We start from the raw sequence: 20,062 nt of genomic DNA, 5'->3' as shown, positions 1-20,062 counted from the left end.
ACGTCGGTCTGTCTGTGAATCACTACACTGTTGTCTCTTCTTGTCCAGAAAAACGTTTGCGTTACTTTGTCTTTCCCCGTCTTCTGTGCATTTCATTCCGTCTTCTCGTCCGCACATCAGGAGCTGGAAGTGACAGGCAGACAAAGAGAGAACAATTGAAGGGACAACAACAGATGGAAAGAGGACACTGAGAGGGAGAGAGAGAGATTGAGAGTAACATGCACAGTTTCGATACGTTCGTGACTCTTGGAAAGAAATGCCGAATAGTGATCAAGACCAAATGAGGCGCACAGTAACAGCCCAACTTAAAAAAAGGAATCCTGAGCAAGCAGGTCACAAGAGTAAAAAAAAATTCTGCAGAACGACATGACCCCATTTAATATCATCACGGCGAAAAGCTAGAAGAAATAAGAGTTTTAATTGCGTAATAACTGTGACTGTCTGAGTCTCAATGTCAGAATCATGTTCAAACTTAAAATTTGTAGACAAAAAAAGTAACATTAACTCGAGAAAAATTACTACTCCATACGACAGCAAATGTACCCAGTAGTGCTTTAATCTCGCTTACTACTAAATAAGAAACAAAAAGTTTTTGGGGAAAATGTACTTATTATTACTATGATCATTATCGCTTTTGTCGCCGCAGGAATATTGTTAACAATGGGAATCCATACGTAATGAAAGATACTGAAGCATTAGAATGTCAAATACAATTAAAATAATATATATTTATGAATCAGCACTTATTTTAAATGTATCATTTATCACCAAAAGATTTCTAATTCAACAATCATTTGTAGAAATTGACGAAACAGGGTAATCAACTTCATATTTATATTAAAGAACGCTATACGCTCACTACAGTTTGAAAATCATGCGGATAATTACAGTATGTACAATCAAAAACTGCTGGAGAATCATTTGGTATAATTCTGAATAAAGATGAATGAACACACACAAAATGGAGTGCATTGAAAGCCTCTTACTGAAGGAGCTTACTTGTCCGATTTTAATAATGATACGCGTGAGTATCAGGGAAAGTAGGCCTATCACGAGTATTAAAGGGTAAGAACTGCGCACCTCCATTAACCAGGATTTTGGCAGGTTATTAGAAGCGTATTACATCCAATTACGAAGCTGTATTGCTGATGAAATAAACTTAATGTAGCACGTTTAGTTACCGATCGCCTAATTAAACAATGGTCGGTTTCAACTACATTTATTACCCTTTAAAAAAGAATGCAATTAATGTCGTTCGCTTACAAAATTCCCGCGACACCGTTAAAATGTCCCGTGTCTTTGTGTGGGATTGTGTGTTAACAGCAGAGATGTGTTTGCACAATCATTCGTCGCATTTGAAAGGATTCAAGTTAACAGAACAGATGTTTTTTATGTATAACCATTAGTAAATACACTTCGCTGCAGTAATTGTACAATCATATACACGGCACAACAGAACAATTTATGACCCATTTATAGCTAAGCCTATAATTATGAACTCAATTTAGGCTATCAGCTTCGGTCCAAAACTTGGGCCACCGGTATCAAATGATCGAAAAGAGCAATGTTCATAGCGATTTTTGGCAAGGTTATACACATCTAGAATTGGAAAAATGTGTGATAGCTTTGTAGTGTGAGCCGTGAGCGGTGGCAGTTTTTTGGGGTGTTATCACTTTAAAAAAAAAATTCAAAAGATATGCTTGAACCGGATTAATTGTAATGGGTAGGCTAACAAGCATGGCTGCCATTTAAAAAAAGAAAAAAGTGATATCACCCAAAAAGCTGCAACCGCTGCAATGCTATCACATATTTCTTTAACTACAGGGGTGCATACCTTGCCAAAAATCACTATGACAATTTTTCCCCTTATTTGATACCGACAAAACCCCCAGGCTGATGGCCTAATTTAGGTCAGGACAAAAACGAGGAGCACGGCAGCACGGTTTTCAAACTGTCCAGTCATTGACTATTCTCAGAACCACGCATGTACTTTCCATGCCCTAATTTTTTCTTCTGAGTTTCCAATATGTATGTTTAAGCCAAAAATACTAATATTTCGAACCTCTGTAACCTACTGGGAAAAAAACTTGGAGGTTTGCTTTTATTAGGGCGGGCATCAGCCTAACGTAAATAATAACCTAAGCAACAATTCCACAAGTGAAAGTGAGCAAATTTTATGTTGGCAGGAAATAGCTATCTGAATATCAGAATTTTTTGGCGTGAAACCCGAAAATTTCACCGACAGTAAATTTGTAAAGAGACCCCTTCCGAGGCGTAGCCATCATTCCTGTGTAGGCCTAAATTTAATGCCGGTATCACCATTCTTTGGGCTCATTTATAATTTATACAACCGTTAGGGCCTATGCATTAATAAGTTGATAATGTATTTAAAAACAACAAATTACTTGAGCGCAATGTCTCAGATAGCCCTGCAACCAACGATGTTCATTGCATTTTGTTGTCATACATTTTATAAACAACCGCTTATTTCATGTTATAATGGCCACGAGAACATTGCACTGATGTATCTCTTATAAATAAAGACATCTGATATACAATGAACAAAATGAAATCATATATGGAGAGACCGAGGCGTGAACAACAAGGTTTGCATGAAACAACAATATCGTGTTTTGGGTTTTGGTAGAACGTTCAATTCTGGATAACAATACATGGTTGACCATATCAAGACGACCATTACATACTACGTTTCTTCTGTTGTGAAACATAATCTTGTTTGTTCCTGCATGATATACGACAGCCGGTAGACCATCGCATTCAGCAGCAATATTCGAGGTTTGTTTGCTGCTGTAATTCTGTTACATGACTTGTGTAAAATTACAATATGATTTTTGTGGAGCAAATTAAAAGTACGCGCCTCAAACTTGCTGCAAAGCAGCGGATCTGCGCAGTCTTTATTAGAAAATGACTGTGACAAACCAATAATAAAAAGATTCGACACAGTGGCACATCTACAGAGCCTTGGGATAGCCTGAGGTATAATCTGACCGGAGTGTTGTCTCCGACAAAACGAAATCATTTTGTGTATTACGTTTGCTGTCAGACTTGCAGTGTATGCCGCATACCTTACGGAAGAATGCAACCAGGAGCGACTTGATGCGCTCTTTGAACACATCCATTGTAAACAAGTAGATGACGGTGTTGCACATCGGGCTGACAAAGACTGCCAGCCACAACGACAGCAGGAGGGCAGGCGTCTCGCCGGACAACCGAGAGGTCCGACTTTTATGAATCATATTGATGACGGTCAGGGGTATCCAGCAGATGACGTAAATGATTATGATTAGCACAGATACGACGAGAAGTCGGGCGTTGCGGCGTTGCATTGTAGACCGGCCGGACTGGACTCCCATCCCAACCGATCCGAAGAGGCGACGGAGCTGGTGTGAACGCCTGGACAGACGTCGGAGCATCGCGAAGCCTGTCATGACGACAATCACGAAACTAGGGATCGTTACAACACATGCAAACACCAATGACAGAGTGAGATTTTCAGCATCACGGGCTTTTGCAATACAAATATAGCCGCTGCCAATGAAGACATATTTCAGTTTATCTGTGATCATCAAAGGGATCAGCGGCGTGAAAGATACAAAAAGACTCACGCAAACGGCGCCAGAAATACGTGTCTTGGTAACCCAGGCCGTGTACCACAACGGGTGGCATATGGCGATGTATCGTTCGACGTTTAGCAGGTTTATCACGAAGGCGTTAAAAATCGTCAGGGCACTGGCGAAGTAGGCCGATACAACGCAGGTTGTCTCATCATAGGGCCAGCAGCCGGCCCATACTGGGTAAACGGTGGAAGCCGCTAGGCAGCCAAGACAGAAACCACCCGCCGTCAGAGCCGTCAATAGGTACCCGTGGACATTGCAGAGCGAAGGTGTGGTTGCGAGGACGGCAAAGTTCAATGCATTGGCAGCCAGGATGCAGACGGCAGTAACGAAGATGACAACTGCATCCACTGGTCGGGCAAAAAGCTCGATATCTTCATCAGGTTCGCATAGTAGACCTACCCGACGATCACTGCTTATGTTTGTAAACTCACCAACTGTCTGCCAAACTCTGGAATCCATCATTCGTCAGTTAACCGGCAAAGACTGCCGCAGAATCTGTCCATGCATCCCATCTAATGCGTCAAACACAATCCAAACCATGGAACTTAGCTGAAGGATGACATCATCGTATAATGTCGGCCCTGTTGCACATGCGCAGTTCATACATCAATATTAAGCGTGCGTTAATATAATATACGCAAAGAGTCTATGGTTATTTTTCGTGAAATTTGTTTGCAAAGCCATAAGCTGGGTAAATGCCTTCACTGTACCATATTGTAGAACGATATCTGAATTAATCAATTTATTCATTAATTCCGTCCTTTCAGACATCACACATGTTTCAAGATTGCCGACAAGACGGTACGTTAAAGCCATAAAGAAACGCCTACGGGTTGGCAAGAGACAAGGTTTTTGACACATTTTTGTATAAAAACAAAGGCGTACCACACTTACAGTGCAGTGCTCCGCAACTGAACTGACAATTACAGAGTAAACGGATTTTTTTTTTTTTTTTTTGATTTGGTTTATACAGAATGACAGATTTGATTAACTTGAACATTGTCGGAGATAATCTTTGAGAATTATCTTCAATTATCTTCAAGTGCGTAAGTACATCTCCGAAGATGGAACCGTGGTTCAGTGTCCTGCAAGTAAATTGGAGATGTCTGAATCATGCTGATAGTGAAAACGAACATAATTAAGTAAGACGTTTCCATTCCCTTTTGTGGATGGGCGATGTTCCTTGCAAGACTTATCGATGATAACTTTCATGATTATGAACTCATGCTGGCCGAGATATGAGCAGTGCAAGAGAGCAAATCAGAAACCAAAAACAGTATTTTTTTTAGTATTTTCGATTTTTTTTAATTTTTTTTTTTAGATATAACATTTCAGTCTGTTCCCACATCAAAATATTCTGACTATTCTGACGACTATGTCATGTAGGCGTAAATACCACGTGACCAATACAGGCAGAGTTCCTCCCGTTTCCAAAAACATCTGATATTTTCCAAACAGGTTTTTGTTGATTATGGGATATGTGTTCGCCGCATTTTGAGTGTTGCCAGATGATGTTGTATTTACCAATAAAAACTGCCTATGGTGCTTATTCTCGAAATTTTGTATTTATTAAATCGAAGCTCCCCTTTGAAAAATTTTATGCCGAATGTAATACCCTGTTTCTGAATTTAAAGTCTATATATGCCTAGGCTTTTTTCTTTAAGAAGGCACATTGTATTGACGAGGACAAGGCTTTGCTTAGTCATGGTCTGGGTTTTTCTTTTCGTTAATTAACGTGAAGGCTTCCTGAGAACTTAACTTTACGACCACAAATTTAGACGTCGGGGATCCTCAGTGCACCGTGGACCCCCACTGGCTCCATAGGAAAGTGCACACGTAGACACACAGATCATAATGTGCTTGGTAATTCAAAGACATTTCCTTGTCTAGAAGAGGCCGGTTGTGTCAACTTGCATTTACCGTGCTTTGTAAAAAATGTCACGATTTACACATACACAATAGATAACGAAAACATTCACATTATATTATGAGACCAGCTGTAAAGAGCAGTGTCTTGGAGCTTGTAAATTTCAAGCATTTATGTTCTAGGAAACACCTTCATTTTCTTGGCAAGCTAAATATATTTTATTATGATTACTGACTATATTGAATTCCATGCAGGCAATTACAGTTCAATGCAGTTAAAACTACTTTGAAATATTGGGAAGTTAACTCAAAAAGTTATTGGTCTCTTTAATCACTTCAATTTGGATATTTTATAAAATTATGAGAAGTTTTGTTTATCTTGTGCTTGTATACATACGATCATTCTAAGATTGTTAAAATGCGTATATATGCGTTCTCGTTTGAATGACTTGTGAAATATAAATGTGGCCAACATATGAAAATGACACTAGCGTCCTTTAACAACCGTTGCTGCTTCAGCCAACGAAATCATCCCATTTTTCATTTTCACTCAAGTTTTTAGAGGTTATCGTTTCTTATCCATTCATGGCATCATCAAGTCAGCTTCGGCAATAAGGACGCTCATGCTTTACATTATTTTTCTTATTTACGGCCCATAAGAAAAGTGAAAGCGACCACATCGGCAAAGTAAATGGAGATCGATTCTGGATTTTCTTTCTCTCGTATTATAAAAAGAAAAGATTAAATTGGAGGGGAAAAAAGGTTTTCTTATATTAGGCCCCTACATCGCGCTGATCAGAAAACCCGAAAAAGATGAAAAATGCCGTCCGTCACCATAGACACCACGACCCGAAGCACCGGCCTCAAGCCAGACCCTATCACCTGTAGCCAATATAATGATGGCCGAATTGCTAGACTGGTGATGGAAACGTGCTTGATTGTCATGCAGTGTTATGACGGTTTGTCCGTTAAGCTTCAAGTGATGATACACCCCGCTGTCGTCGCCCAAACTCATCAGATTGACGCTGACGAAATACGCGCCGGCAACTGGGCAGGTGAACACGCCCGACTGCGAATCGTACCCGTCCCCGATGTTTGTCGTGGCGCTTGAAAAGACTACGTCAGCACCACTACCTCCGCGGAAATGCGAAGTCAGTACGGCACTGAAGGCGACGATAGTGGGCGGTGTTGGCGTCACAACGGTCGTTTCTCCTGGCTCCCCCTTTAGTCCTTTTTCGCCGCTCGGACCAGGCGGCCCAAGTTTCCCCGCCGGACCCCGGAACCCCGGCTCACCCTGATCTCCTGCCTGTCCTCGGTCACCCGGGTTCCCTTTGGGTCCCGGTAGGCCCAATCCTTGGTCTCCCTTAGGACCGCTCGGGCCCGGATTTCCGTTGTTCCCGGGCATCCCAGGTATCCCCGGATGGCCGAGTGACCCCACTTGACATTCAGGGCGGCAAAGATTGCAGCATGATCCTTTATCAGGTGACGTCGAGGTTTCAGACTCTGCTGGTTGGCCGGCAATGATGCTATTGCTGCAGACCCAGAGCAGACACACAAAACGGATGGCAGCACGTCTCCACTCCATCTGTACATTAAATACGAAAACAAACCTGTAACTGTAAGGCTATAAGATATTCGATTTAAAAAAAAATCGTTTTATCTGATACGAAAACAACGGCATACCCGTTGGAAAGAGTTCCTAAATCACGACGACAGATGACAGAAAAATTACCGTAATAATTTTCAAGTCACATGGCCATTACTCTGCCTTGCTTCGGGCGCCTTGACATGTCATATCAAATCACCTCCCACTCCTCGGCCGTTCCTTAAATTTAAACAATGTCTTTTTATGACAAAGGCCTAAATTTCACACCACCATTGTTAAAAAGACAAGAGATGGTCACATTTTAACAACCTGCCTGATAATGCCAAATCGCAGCTCCTATCTTTGATTGAAGCGTTAATATCTCCTCATACATCCCATGCATGCATGTACATGTACTGCACTCCGTGAGGCAACATGAAAAGATGTCCACTCTGATCGTGGGGTCAAAGTAATTAGTCTTCTTCAGACCATACCATGTATAACTTACCTGTGGTTTCATTTTTTTCAGCCTTGATTACTATTCTCTTCCAAAAGTAAGGTTATGGACTTTCCTCAAAAAGCCGCCAGACAAAAGGAGTGCTGCTTTGCGAGTCAACTAGCAGTAACTAAAGCCCGTCTCTTCAAGACTGGAACCTCTGACACTGGAAATGATAAAACAACCGATGATCTGCTGAGGCATCGTTCCTTTCCCAACTTATGGAAATATCAAGGACGTCCAGATAGCGAGGAAGTAAAGTAAACGTCTTGACATCTCACAGGCGCAGATAAGCCTAATGGCAAAATTAAAACCATGCATTGGCATCAGGGTATGATTCAGCAACTATATTAAAACAAAAAAATCCGGAATTACATTTCAAAAAAATCACAATGAAAATAAAAAGAGGCCGGAAGATCTGTGTCTATCAATTGATTTACAGTTCTTCCTGACACGCATAAAAAAGTACAGCAATCCTCAAGACTTGGCAACTTGGGTAAACTCGTCATCATTTAATATTCCACTGGGATTCCTTCATATGGCTGCTGCAAAAGACAGGAGGGGACCAAATTAATTTGCGAGTCACTAAATGAACCACGAGCCGTTTCTGACACCATGCATTGCATTTTATGTACCCCTCGACCACAACCTTCTATGTGTAAATCGGCGCTGGAAGGGATTTAAAAAAGGAGTCGTCTCCGACGCATATTAAAAAAAAATCGTCGTTAATTGTATAGTGCGCCCCCTATTATCTACATACAAGTTTTGTCATCGATTTGCTTGAACATTATTGATATCGATGATGAAACGTTTCTAGGTCATGTCCATTTTTCTTATTTTATTAACAGGGCTTGTTGAAGCAAAATCGTTTGAAATTCAATTATTCGATAATCAATAAAAGCAACGAATTTTTAAAGGGATTTCATGTTTGAAATGCCAATGAACCCCAATTGTGGTCAGCTATAGTTAACTTAAGTCTTGAAAGGTGACACTAGGCGCGGATCCAGAGGGGGGGGGGGGTAAAATCCTCCCAGCTCCGTCCAAAAAATGTTTCAACAGAAATTCATTAAAAAAATGTACCCCGGCCCCCCTGCTCTGACACACCCACAATTGTTTTTACTGGCAATAATGTCCGCCTTTGCACAAAACACGGACAGCTTGGTTAATAGGGGGTATATGGACACTATTCTGTGATATAGTGTTAATAATCGTCTGATTTGAACAGCGCCCCCATTGAAAGTATGGTGAGAGCCCCCCCCCCCCCCTTTCCCCCACCCCACCCACCCACACACCAAACCTATTGGGGTTTTTTTTGGAGGCCAGGTGTTCGGAGAAAATCACTGTCCACACGTCTGATTTTTGGGGGCTGATGAACCAACCCCCCAACCCCCTGCGGAAATTCCTGGAACCGCCCCTGGACACGGTTGGTCTCTATACACCATGGTTGACAAAAAAATCCTATAATGGTGTTACCTAGCAACAGCTGGTGCCTGATAAATACCCCTCATTGGACGGTCTACTATTTTAATATTGAGGCCCTTCTTTTGGCACTAGCGGATTCAGATGTTTTCATAACAACATAGTTATGGACCACTGGCTGCTAATTGAGCATCGCCATTCCCAACTACATAATTTTGTTTGGTTTGTTTAATTCTAATTTATTTATGGTGGGCTTTACGTGATCGGCGACGGAATTAATAATAATAGTTCGGCGCAACCTTCAAGTGCAATTCTCTGCGCGATAGTGCGAACGTCAGTGGAGATTAATTTGTAACTCGATCAATATAACTACTCGCGGGCCAATCCGAAGCAACCAAAATTTTCACATGCCCCACAGCACAGTGCAACCACAATGCTATTAGTTTTCTGCGATCGAAAGTGCCATCACCATTTCTAGGCGATGAAATTAGCGATTAAAATTAACAAAAAAATAATTATCTGCTGAACGGTTTCATGGAGTTCCATGGGCACAGCCAATATCCGAAACTACTGCCATGGACTAGCAGTTCTATAGACAGCGGACTGTTAATGAAAGGAAGACACTGCTATTGGCCGTCAAGGTCTATATCTTTCCGTGGTCACAAGTGGAGTACATGTACACCGATAACTGGCTATAAAATCGATGGGCTCTTTGTAATACAGACGTTTTGGAGTGCACTCGTGTTTGAAGGACGTCTGTCTATTGTGGTAAACGCGTCCTCCACATGTACCAAAACAAAACTGATTTAAATGTGCAGGTCAAGCGTTGGTGTTTCCTATATACCCTACATGTTTCGTTGCTTAAACCGTGTGGAAACAGAAAAGCAGCATTTCCTGTTATGAATCAGATTGTCAGTGGAAGCTGGGTGAGCCTACACGCGATCGCAATGGATAACTTAACAGTAGACGGTAGCTTTTCGATCATGTACTCGTGCCCCAATGATGTTGTCTGCCTGTTGGAAGTGGTGGTTGTCATCTTGGTTTCGTCTCTCATCTTGCTTTCCAACACGGGCAACTTGGTGGTTCTGCTCTCGACATCGGCTTTTCGCAATAGCCACGGTTATTTGTTAATATCTCTGAGCGTGGCGGATTTTGGCGTGGGTTGCGTGGCGACCCTTTCCATTTACCCGTCCGCTACATTGCAAGGTTCGACCGATTCCTGGCCATACGGCGACGCGGCATGCCTCATCGCGGCCTACGCCGGCCAGCTGGTTCTGATGAATTCGGGTCTGGGTTTGATGCTCCTCAGCATCGAGCGGTACATTGCCGTGGCCCACCCCTTGAAATATGCCCGGTTGGTGACTAAAAAGGCCACTACCATCGCCATCGCGTTGTGCTGGCTGCTAACCGCCTCGGTGTTCTCGACAGTTTTCGCCGACCTCCCGCCCCACTCGTACGCCCCGCAGTTCTACGTCTGTCAGTCGTTAACAAAGGTCCCGGTATTCACTCTGTTGTTCATCTTCGGTGCTGCGCTCCCCAGCGTGATTGTCGTGCTGGTCACATCGGCAATAGTCAGCAGGAAGCTGAAGGAGAGTGCCCGTCTACGAGCTGCCTTTGTACCCGCCATCACGCCATCATCTGCCAGCCAGGACTCCAACTTGTCTGGAGGTACCTCTCAAAAAGCCGTCAGACTATCCCGCACGATCAGAATCATGACCATTGCTGTAATACTGCATATGTTTCCGTTTCTGATCGTAATCAGTATCACCGTATTAAGTGACACGAAGATTCCTCAGGTGATTTCATTCGCTTCATACTGGTGGATGATCGCCAACAGTTTCGTCAACACCATCATCTATTACCTGAAGACCACCAAGTTTCGAGAAAGAGTGAACGAAATTGCCGACAAACTCTTACCCCATTGCTTTAGGAAAATCGATGAGAGGCTAGTCTGCACCTGCAGGTGTCGGAAAAGACAAAGTAGTTCTACTCCCTCATCATCATACGAGACTCCAGAAAATCAAAATATGGAACTTGTTGCGGTCAGGAAGGACCAAGGAAACGGAATCGAAAACGGTGGATTTCAAGACAGCAAAACCTCCCTGGCAGAAAATCAAACAGATGAATCTCAAACGGCAGTCAACCGTCTTTGAATTATAAACACGCGGTCACATGCTTTACATCATGTACTTTACTTTAGACTATTCACCGATAAAGTTCCCATTCGTCCAATACGGTGTATAATCCCTCCCCTCGCAGTGTCTTTCCTGCGTTTTAATGCCCTCCGACCTATACATGTATATAATTATAACCATGCCCAACTCTACCCTGCCCTGATGCCCCTACCTACACCTAGTACCCTGCTTGATCTGTTCCACCATGTCCTGTCCTGTCCTAGCCCCATCCTTCCCCCATCCCACATTACCCACAAACCTATACTACCTAAACTCCTCGAGTTTTTTTATGACTGTACTGCAGTTTACTGGTTTAGTATTGTGTATTTGTGTATCGTGAATTAAGAGTATTGTTTGTCAGTTGTCAAGATTGTATAATTATTGAACGAATTTGTGTACCCCTTTCTAATTAACATACACTGGGAAATATGTCATAACAATAACAAATAAATGAATTAATGAACGATTTTCTAAATAATTGGAACTAGAACTACAAAATAGTGAAAACTCCACTTATTTTCTGATTATGTTGCTGTTCACAGGACTTTTAGGGATCAGGCCTACGCCAATACTAGATCTCATGTGCTTATATTTTGATACCCAACACATTGACGAATCGGTGACGTTAGGAGGGCCTGACGTGTATGGCCTATACGCCTATAGCAGAATATTCCTTAAAGCATTTGAGGGGTGTGACAAATCATTAGAAAATTGGAGGATTCCGGAATGTTATGGTTAACTGTTAACGGTGGATTTGTACTAATGTATTTAGTTTGATGGGTAAATTGTTTCAAAATTGTTGTCGTTAAGTGCTATAGGAAAAACAAGTATCAAGCAGCAAATAAAGAGCTTAACGCGTATACTGGAATTAACGTGAACTATTCACACATTATTGTGAATAATGGATGCGAAACATCAATTATTTCTGTGGGCATTTTTCAATTAAATTGCAGGCTAGGGGATGACGGGTCACTCGAAAGAGATGGACTTGGGAGGAGTGTTTCTGCAGTACACTTTATAGCGTTTTGTGAATTTCATTAACGGCCCGAAAACCGAATGCATTCCTGTTTTCGTGCAATGAATCAGTCAAAAACAAGAAAGAACGTGTGTCTTTCCTCTAAAGCTGCTATTTGTTTTCCCTTCGAAACTTGGTTTCCATCGATCTTGCGCGCGCGCGTGTCTATATAGCCTTGATTATTTCGTGAGTCAGCCAACCTGTGTGCTGGACTAATGGCTCTTGATTAATGGTGTGCTTGACTAATGGTGACCATTTATCCACGTCTTTTTTTCCAAAATTGACAGCTTGTTTGATTACATGTTACCTGAGGTTGGAGGGAAGTACATGTATATTAATGATTGGTAATTACGCTGTTGCCCGGAATCGCCGGATCCTTGTCAGCATGTTAAGTTCAAGACACTAGATACAGGGGGCAGGGGCGGATCCAGGAATATTCGCAGGGGGGAGGGTTTCATCAGCAAAAAACTCTGAAATGTAGACATGTTTTTTTTCCTCCGGACACTTGGCCTCCGAAAATCAATATGGGGGGGGGGGGGGGGGGGGGGGGGGGGCTCGTACCATACTTTCAGTGGGGGCGCTGTTCAAGTCCGGCGATTATTAGCAATATATTACAGAATAGTGTTCCAATACCCCCTAACCAAGCTGGCTCTGTCCATATTGTGTGCACGGGGTACGATATGAATATGAAGTAGGCTTTTGTGGGGTTAGAAATTCGGGCACAATTTGATCCGTTGTAAGGATGAGAATATGGGAAAAGGGTTTTAAAAAAACGAGTACAGTTTGACCTATTGTATGGAAAGATTGCATAATGTATGGAAGAAAATATAAAATTTTAATACAGTATAGTTATGATCGTATTGCCACGAGTTGCGCAATAACGGTTATGGTAATGGCCAGCTGTTGCATAAGATAACCTTCGGACAATGGACTGTAATTGGCAGCACACATGCGAGGCATAATTCGTGTGTTTTGTAGTGGGGGCCGATAATTCCTCGGACAATGGGCTGTAAGTGGCCACGCACTTGTCTCAAGACATTAAATCTTCCTCCGTTTGCCACACTGGTGACAAGCAGTGTTGTATTCGAGTACTTTTTCCGAGTACTGAGTACTGCAGAGTACTTAGGTTACCGAGTACAAGTACTTGTACTTCCGAGTACAAGTTCAGGTCTCCGAGTATGAATACTTGTACTTCCGGGTACGAGTGCGAGTACTTTCCAAATACGGCCATACGGAAAATGGTTCATTGTGCGTAATTGGCCAGGCCCAGTCGGACTGATATACAGAACCATTCACGGCTAGCTGTTAATTGTATTTGTCTGGCCGTGCACATAGAAAAATCAAGAAACTTTAATTTCTCTGCAAACAATCAACCATTTCCAACTGAAAGTATCGATAATAAAATAAGGCCGTGGTAAAACAAGCTATACCATTTTTTTTCAAATACTGCTATTCGATTTGATTTTATTTTTCAAATACTGCTATTCGATTAATCGAGTACACTTTCGACATGTGGAGTATGAGTACTTTGCTACCCGAGTACGAGTACTGTCGTTTCGAGTACTAGTACAGAGTTAGAGTACCGAGTACGAGCACTACAACACTGGTGACAAGCATAGGGTTGGACTGCAGAAATATCATTCATGTTGAATCTTTGAAGGTCGTACTCTGAATGACAAGAAACGGACAAAATCATTTACTGCTCTTTTTGTTACTCATTTACTCATTGCCCTTCTCATTTACTCATTCGTTGCTCTTTTTGTTGCTCATTCGCTCATTTTGCTGCTCACTTCTTTCTTTTTATTACTCATTTACTCATTTTGATGCTCATTTACTCAGTCGTTGCTTTTTGTTGCTCAGTCTTTTACTCACTTCCCTGCTTATTTGCTCATATTTTTGAACCCATAAATGATAGCATAAAGTCTTCTAGGTGAAGTCTTCAACTATTGGCTGATTACATCCATAACATTGCTTCCTAAAAATTTCCTCTACTTTCTTAAGAATCCAAGGAATGAATATCGACTGAATAATGTTAATTGTGTCTCAGTGGGCTTGGTGTATGGTACAGTGTCACCCGTATACCCCCATGGAAAGTCATCCTCCTGATCCGAATCCACGACTAGTGTAGGGGCCAGCAGCATCACCCTAAACATCGCTGTCACGTTTCACCTTCTTGCTCTCTTGATTCTGAAAAAAAAATTGTAATGATATTTTTTTAACATTAAAGTATGTGATAAGTTTGGAATTGAACCAACACGTATCTGTGAAGAAAAAAAAAAAATCTGCGAGAACAACTATGTTTTATTTCTCACCTCCAGCTCTTTAACGGCATCAGTGATGGCAGTCATAATCTCCACCAGTTTATTCCACTCATCGACCCTCAGGTTGATACGTTGCGGACAGCTCCAGAAGTCTATATCCTTCCGTTGCACCTATTCTCTGATCTTGACGTAGATTTGGCCCTGGAAAGGTTCTACCACGGTGTGATGAACTAACTCCCGTCAGCTCAAACCTGACAGATACGTTAATCTCAGCATGACGCGCTTGTTTGATGTTGCATTCGGGTACGGTACACTTTGATCTTCAGCACGGGTCATCATACACTGCTCTATATGCTCAAGACATTGTGGGTCGGCATTGGCTAATGATTCAGGCTTTGCTTGTGCATGGGAAGGACAACACTCGCGTAATTCGTTTCAACTACCAGCAGCATCACACTGTAGCGACGAATGAACTGTCCTCCTTAAGGTGTTTATAGAACCAAACTCCTATAAAAAAACAAAACAATGAGAGAGTCAGGAAGTACCGTCCAATCTTCAATTTTAATCATCAGTGAAAAAGGAGTAAAAAGTGTGACAAGAAATAGAAAAATGCACTAAGTAATGAAGTTAAATAAGGCTATGAACCTGATGAATGCTTATGCCTTAGACACATCGTACACGGTTCAAAGTTGACTTAGTCTAAATTTGCATAAACGCGACGTCACAGCTTGAGGCCATCTCTTGTCACATTCAAAATGGCTGCCATCACCGGACGTTTCACGAGTGCATATGGGCTCCAGAAAGATTCAAGAATATCTCGGAAAATTGAACATCATTACACCTAAGCATCCCAGAAGTGATAGATGGGACATCGTAGAATACAACCATATGTAAGAAATTCCTAGTCGAGTAACTTGGACCCAACTTATCGCCTTTTTTAACATTTGGACATGGTCTGGCGATAGTGGGGTCCAAGCTAATACCGCGACCTGGACAACATCATCCTGTCACTGTCCCAAAAACCAACATTTTCCAACAAAAAACATCAGATTTCACCTTCAAAACGGCCTCCAAATGACTAGATATGCCACCTGAGTTACAAGTAGACATCGATAATTAAGATGGTTGTACTGAAGTTTACTTACGATCCGGAAAAAAAGTGAAATTTTCCGTTCATTTCGGAGAGCTCCCCTCGCGATCTTGAACACGTTAAATTTCCGATCGTCTTTAATGTTTGAACGACGCGATTTCTTCTACATGCCCAGCGTACATTCAATGGTCCCCGTATCCCGAGTGCGATTCCGTTACCGGGCGCGCGCGATGCATCGATTATGATAATGAGTAGACTGGATCACGTTTGTAAACACATTTCAAACGATAATAGGGAGTCGGGAACTAGCGCAGCTTTTATGGCGGGTACCAGTTCAAGCTGGTTCCCCATTCCCTTTTACAGTTCGAAATGCACATGTATGTGTTTACAAACGTGACTCATTATCATAATCGATGCATCGCGCGCGCTCGGTAACGGAATCGCACTCGGGATATGGGGACCATCGAATGTACGCTGGGCATGTAGAAGAAATCGCGTCGTTCAAACATTAAACACGATCGGAAATTTAACGTGTTCAAGATCGCGAGGGCAGCGATCCGAAATGAACGGAAAATTTCACTTTTTTCCGGATCATAAGTAAACTTCAGTACAACCATCTTAATTATTGATGTCTACTTGTACCTCAGGTGGCATATCTAGTCATTTGGAGGCCGTTTTGAAGGTGAAATCTGATGTTTTTTTGTTGGAAAATGTTGGTTTTTATGGACAGTGACAGGATGATGTTGTCCAGGTCGCGGTATTAGCTTGGACCCCACTATCGCCAGACCATGTCCAAATGTTAAAAAAGGTGATAAGTTGGGTCCAAGTTACTCGGACTAAGAAATTCCCTGCAAATTTTATGAAAACGTCCTCAGTAGTGCGCGGACCACGGCGTGTGGCCTTCAGCGCAGCATACCGACGGCCACACTAGTGGGCTAGGGCTCTATGGATCGCTTTTTTAACATTTGGACATGGTCGGCAATGCCAATGCAATGGTCGGGCGATATTAGTGTCCAAATGTTAAAAAAGCGATCCGTAGAGTCCTAGTTACTCCGACTATGCTACTGTACTAGCAATAACGTAAAGCGTGAAATAAACCTAGGCCGGATTTTCTGTAACGTCGAATGTCGGACACTTCGCCCCATTTCCACGTCGCCCCATGTCACTTCGCCCCTAACCACTTCGCCCCATCCCCACTTCGCCCCATCCCCACATCGCCCCATTCCCACTTCGCCCCATTCCCACTTCGCCCCATTCCCACTTCGCCCCATCCCCAATTCGCCCCATCCCCACTTCGCCCCAGCCGTTACATGTAAAAAGTAACAAAACATCTCATCAATTTTATTGGCTTAAAAACAATTCCAACAGATACACTAATTGCTAACCAACGGAAAGAATTAGCCCACCAAATGAACAAGGCAAATTATGGAGGACACCAATGTACATGAGGACACCAAAAAAGCAAAATAGTAACCCACCTTGTCTGTGCTACAATCCAAGCTTGAAGAAGAAAAAAAAAGCCCCCCCCCCAAAAAAAAAAAAGCTGCGTGGCCGCGTCAATTCCGGAACTTTGGTCTGACCAGAGACCGAATATTTATTTTTTTTTGGCCTAAAAAGACCCGACTATACCATGGAGGAATAATCCTCCATGGCTATACCAACCCGTCTCCCACTTATCTGAGAACGACAATACCTTTGACATCCTAATTTCACTCTTGGAGGAACCAATCTACATGGGGCGAACAAGGGCGGATCCAGAACACAATTTTGGGGGGGGGCCAAAAACAATTTTGGTCCCCCAAAAAAGTGGTTAAAAAAATTACAGCGTGGGGTTCGGGGCCCGCTTAAGGGCCCCGAAATTTTTTTGGATTCTAGATGCTCTGTGGTGCGATCTGAGGCAATTTCTGACCACTTTAACCAATGTTTTTTTGAGGAAAAGATGGTGGTGTACTCATTGCCTGCCTTTATTGCGATGTCACATAAAAAAAAAAAAAAATTGGTTTCGTTTTGGGGGGGGGCCATGGCCCCCTTTGGCCCCCCCCCCTGGATCCGCCCTTGGGGGCGAAGTGGGGATGGGGCGAAGCGGGGATGGGGCGAAGCGGGGATGGGGCGATGTGGGGATGGGGCGAAACGGGGATGGGGCGATGTGGGGATGGGGCGAAGTGGGGATGGGGCGAAGTGGTTAGGGGCGAAGTGACATGGGGCGACGTGGAAATGGGGCGAAGCGTCCGACACCCACTTATACACGTACGCAAAACGTGTGGCCATGCTCTTAACCAGTTACGATATGGCTGAACTCATAAGAGTATTAAGACATGCATTACATAAAACAATATGACTATGACCGAGTCCAAAAATAGCCCTAAAATACCTCTACTTTACTAGCTACAAAATGAAAGCGGAAAATGACATAAACTTACAGACAAGCAGACAATACTTTCACAGGTAATTACGGGGATGGCAGTTGATCAGATGGCAATTATTTTATTACGATTTACAAAAGTCTGGAAGCGTTACACATGTGAGAAAAACTGGCTATAAAGATGGTCAATGGAGGGCGCTGTTTAAGAAAACTAGACAGACGTAGCAGCAGTTATTGCATGTGCGATATTGCCACATGCCTCGTGTCCATCTAGTAAGTTCACAAAAGTTTTGTGTTCAAGCCTTATTGTTCCTAGAATTGTTATAATGTATACGCAATGCGGAATTTTAAAATTGCACTTCGTTAATATTCTTTTAAAATTAGGCTTCCAAGTTTCCCCTTAAGTGTTTCCGAAATTAAGGCTAGCTTTTCCCAAATGAAGTCCGTTTAGAATACGTCTCCCACCCAGTTCGTTTCAGAACCACACCTCTTCCCTGAATCTATAGATGGCGCCATCAATATGCGTGTACGTGGTATGCATGCGGCTCGGTATGCCGCTTGTCAAATTACCATTTTACGAAGTCCATTCTTTTAAAAAATAATTGTCCGGAAATTTTGGAGCAGTCCTTTTTCATCAGATACCTTTGCTAATTTATAACTTTCACAAATGCCTACTGAAAGGGGACGTTCTCCCTCAACAAAGCGATGCAAACCTATCGTTGAGACAGACTGGATAAAACATGTAACCGTTCAAATGATTTAGTACGAATTGGTCCATGTGTCTTGAGTACATGAGGTCCCACTTGATATCCTGCGTGAAAGCCAGATGCATTGCCCATAACCATGCACGGCTGGAATCCCGATCGCCGGCCAGTCTTATGATAATTATTATTGGCCCCTTTTCCCTCTACGTAATTGAGCGATTGATTGAATGAATGAGTGACTAATTTTTAAAAAGCTTCTTACCTCTCCTTATCGCAGATGATACCCTGTGTAGCTCGCAAGACGTCTGTTCCAATTAATGTGGGGACGTACAGGTCTTGTGAGATGAACTGGACTGTGGTAAAGTGCAACCAAAACTGGTAATCGTGGTCCATGGGATGGGGGGGTTTGTCTGGTGATTGTGGGTACTCAAACAATATGTGTTGATGGGTAATTGACCTGGCAAATGGTTTGACCTCAGTTTCTTTATAACCACTCTCAGGCATCTATGTTCGTTCAAGATCCCATCATCAAGATAAAATTATAATTTTGCTGTTGTTTAATTGTGTATCATGAAAAGGCATTTGCAACGGTTTCCTTTGTTCGTTTTAGACAAAACTTTGCCAGATTGTGTTATATTAAAAAGGACAACGTTAACACAATTTCATAAAAATAACGTTCACCAAAATGACGTTACAGTAATCAATCAATGTCCTTTGAACAGCTGTATGTTCCAACTTTTGAAACAATTTTTTTTTATTTTTTGTGCACTCCGTCAGAGAATATACATGTCCCGAAGATTATTGATGTCACAATTCCACTGAATGTGTGGCGTTGAGGCGGTATGTGACGGCACGACGAGGAAGAATACGGTAAATGAAATACAAATCATTTGGCTTCCAAGCCGGGTATAATACAGATTTCCCAGCACTCTGTGAAAACAGAATTTCGCTATGGAAACAAGTCAAAGACTTCTGAGTGACGTCATGCCTTTTGGGGTCGACAAAGTGGACCCTGAGTGAAAGTCGTTCTCGCACGAATAACACAAGAATACTACAAAGCGCCCAGGCTTTAAAGGAGTGTGCGGATGTTTATATCCTACTTTTAAGCGTTCTTTCCGATTACACGTAACATCATTTCGTCAAAACGTGTTTTGTAGCCCAATTGGTCGTATTCCACGACGTAGTGTCCCTTTAAACCTTTCATTTACTCACTCAATCACACTTGCTCTTGTTCATAACATCGTACCATACTAAGAACAAGGTCGCGTTCATAAACATGTTTTTTTAGTTTTTCATCGGTGCATGCATGAAGCAAGTCCTTGCTTGAGCAGCGGGGACAATTTTTTTGTCAGGCTGCACGGTAAAGTACCCCAATAATAACCACGATTATCGCACAAACAACACAATTATCATATGAAAAAGGGTTTCCCCGAACAAACGCATGCACGTGGG

The 20,062-nt window shown here is 42.5% G+C and overlaps 3 protein-coding genes and 1 long non-coding RNA gene across 4 annotated transcripts; 1 reads left to right on the top strand and 3 right to left on the bottom strand.

Annotated features, from left to right (window-relative positions):
• Window positions 1-2,748: 2,748 nt before the first annotated feature.
• Window positions 2,749-4,138, bottom strand: LOC119719306 (adenosine receptor A2b-like). Its single transcript, XM_038188718.1, has one exon. The coding sequence runs from the start codon at window positions 4,098-4,100 to the stop codon at window positions 2,973-2,975; it is 1,128 nt and encodes a 375-aa protein (XP_038044646.1). The 5' UTR covers window positions 4,101-4,138; the 3' UTR covers window positions 2,749-2,972.
• A 1,810-nt stretch (window positions 4,139-5,948) lies between these two features.
• LOC119721577 (collagen alpha-1(X) chain-like) lies at window positions 5,949-7,089 on the bottom strand. Its single transcript, XM_038191654.1, has one exon. It carries the CDS (start codon window positions 7,087-7,089, stop codon window positions 6,286-6,288), a length of 804 nt encoding a protein of 267 aa, XP_038047582.1. The 3' UTR covers window positions 5,949-6,285.
• A 2,336-nt stretch (window positions 7,090-9,425) lies between these two features.
• On the top strand, window positions 9,426-11,726 carry LOC119721287 (alpha-1A adrenergic receptor-like). Its single transcript, XM_038191290.1, has one exon. It carries the CDS (start codon window positions 9,790-9,792, stop codon window positions 11,155-11,157), a length of 1,368 nt encoding a protein of 455 aa, XP_038047218.1. The 5' UTR covers window positions 9,426-9,789; the 3' UTR covers window positions 11,158-11,726.
• Window positions 11,727-13,888: 2,162 nt separating this feature from the next.
• Window positions 13,889-18,072, bottom strand: LOC119721286. Its single transcript, XR_005270168.1, has 3 exons — window positions 17,965-18,072; window positions 14,506-14,961; window positions 13,889-14,380 (listed from the first exon to the last, which is right to left on the bottom strand). It is a non-coding gene; the product is annotated as an uncharacterized LOC119721286 (long non-coding RNA).
• Between the last annotated feature and the right edge of the window lie 1,990 nt (window positions 18,073-20,062).

Source organism: Patiria miniata, unplaced genomic scaffold, assembly GCF_015706575.1.
Source record: "Patiria miniata isolate m_02_andy unplaced genomic scaffold, ASM1570657v1 HiC_scaffold_13, whole genome shotgun sequence".
NCBI classification, from domain to species: Eukaryota; Metazoa; Echinodermata; class Asteroidea; order Valvatida; family Asterinidae; genus Patiria; species Patiria miniata.
This window is presented reverse-complemented; position numbering and strand designations above follow the sequence as displayed.

What these genes read in the sequence shown, in the direction of transcription:
- LOC119721577 (XM_038191654.1), bottom strand. Translation starts at nt 7,089, where the DNA reads ATGGAGTGGAGACGTGCTGCCATCCGTTTTGTGTGTCTGCTCTGGGTC.
- LOC119719306 (XM_038188718.1), bottom strand. Translation starts at nt 4,100, where the DNA reads ATGATGGATTCCAGAGTTTGGCAGACAGTTGGTGAGTTTACAAACATA.
- LOC119721287 (XM_038191290.1), top strand. Translation starts at nt 9,790, where the DNA reads ATGTACCAAAACAAAACTGATTTAAATGTGCAGGTCAAGCGTTGGTGT.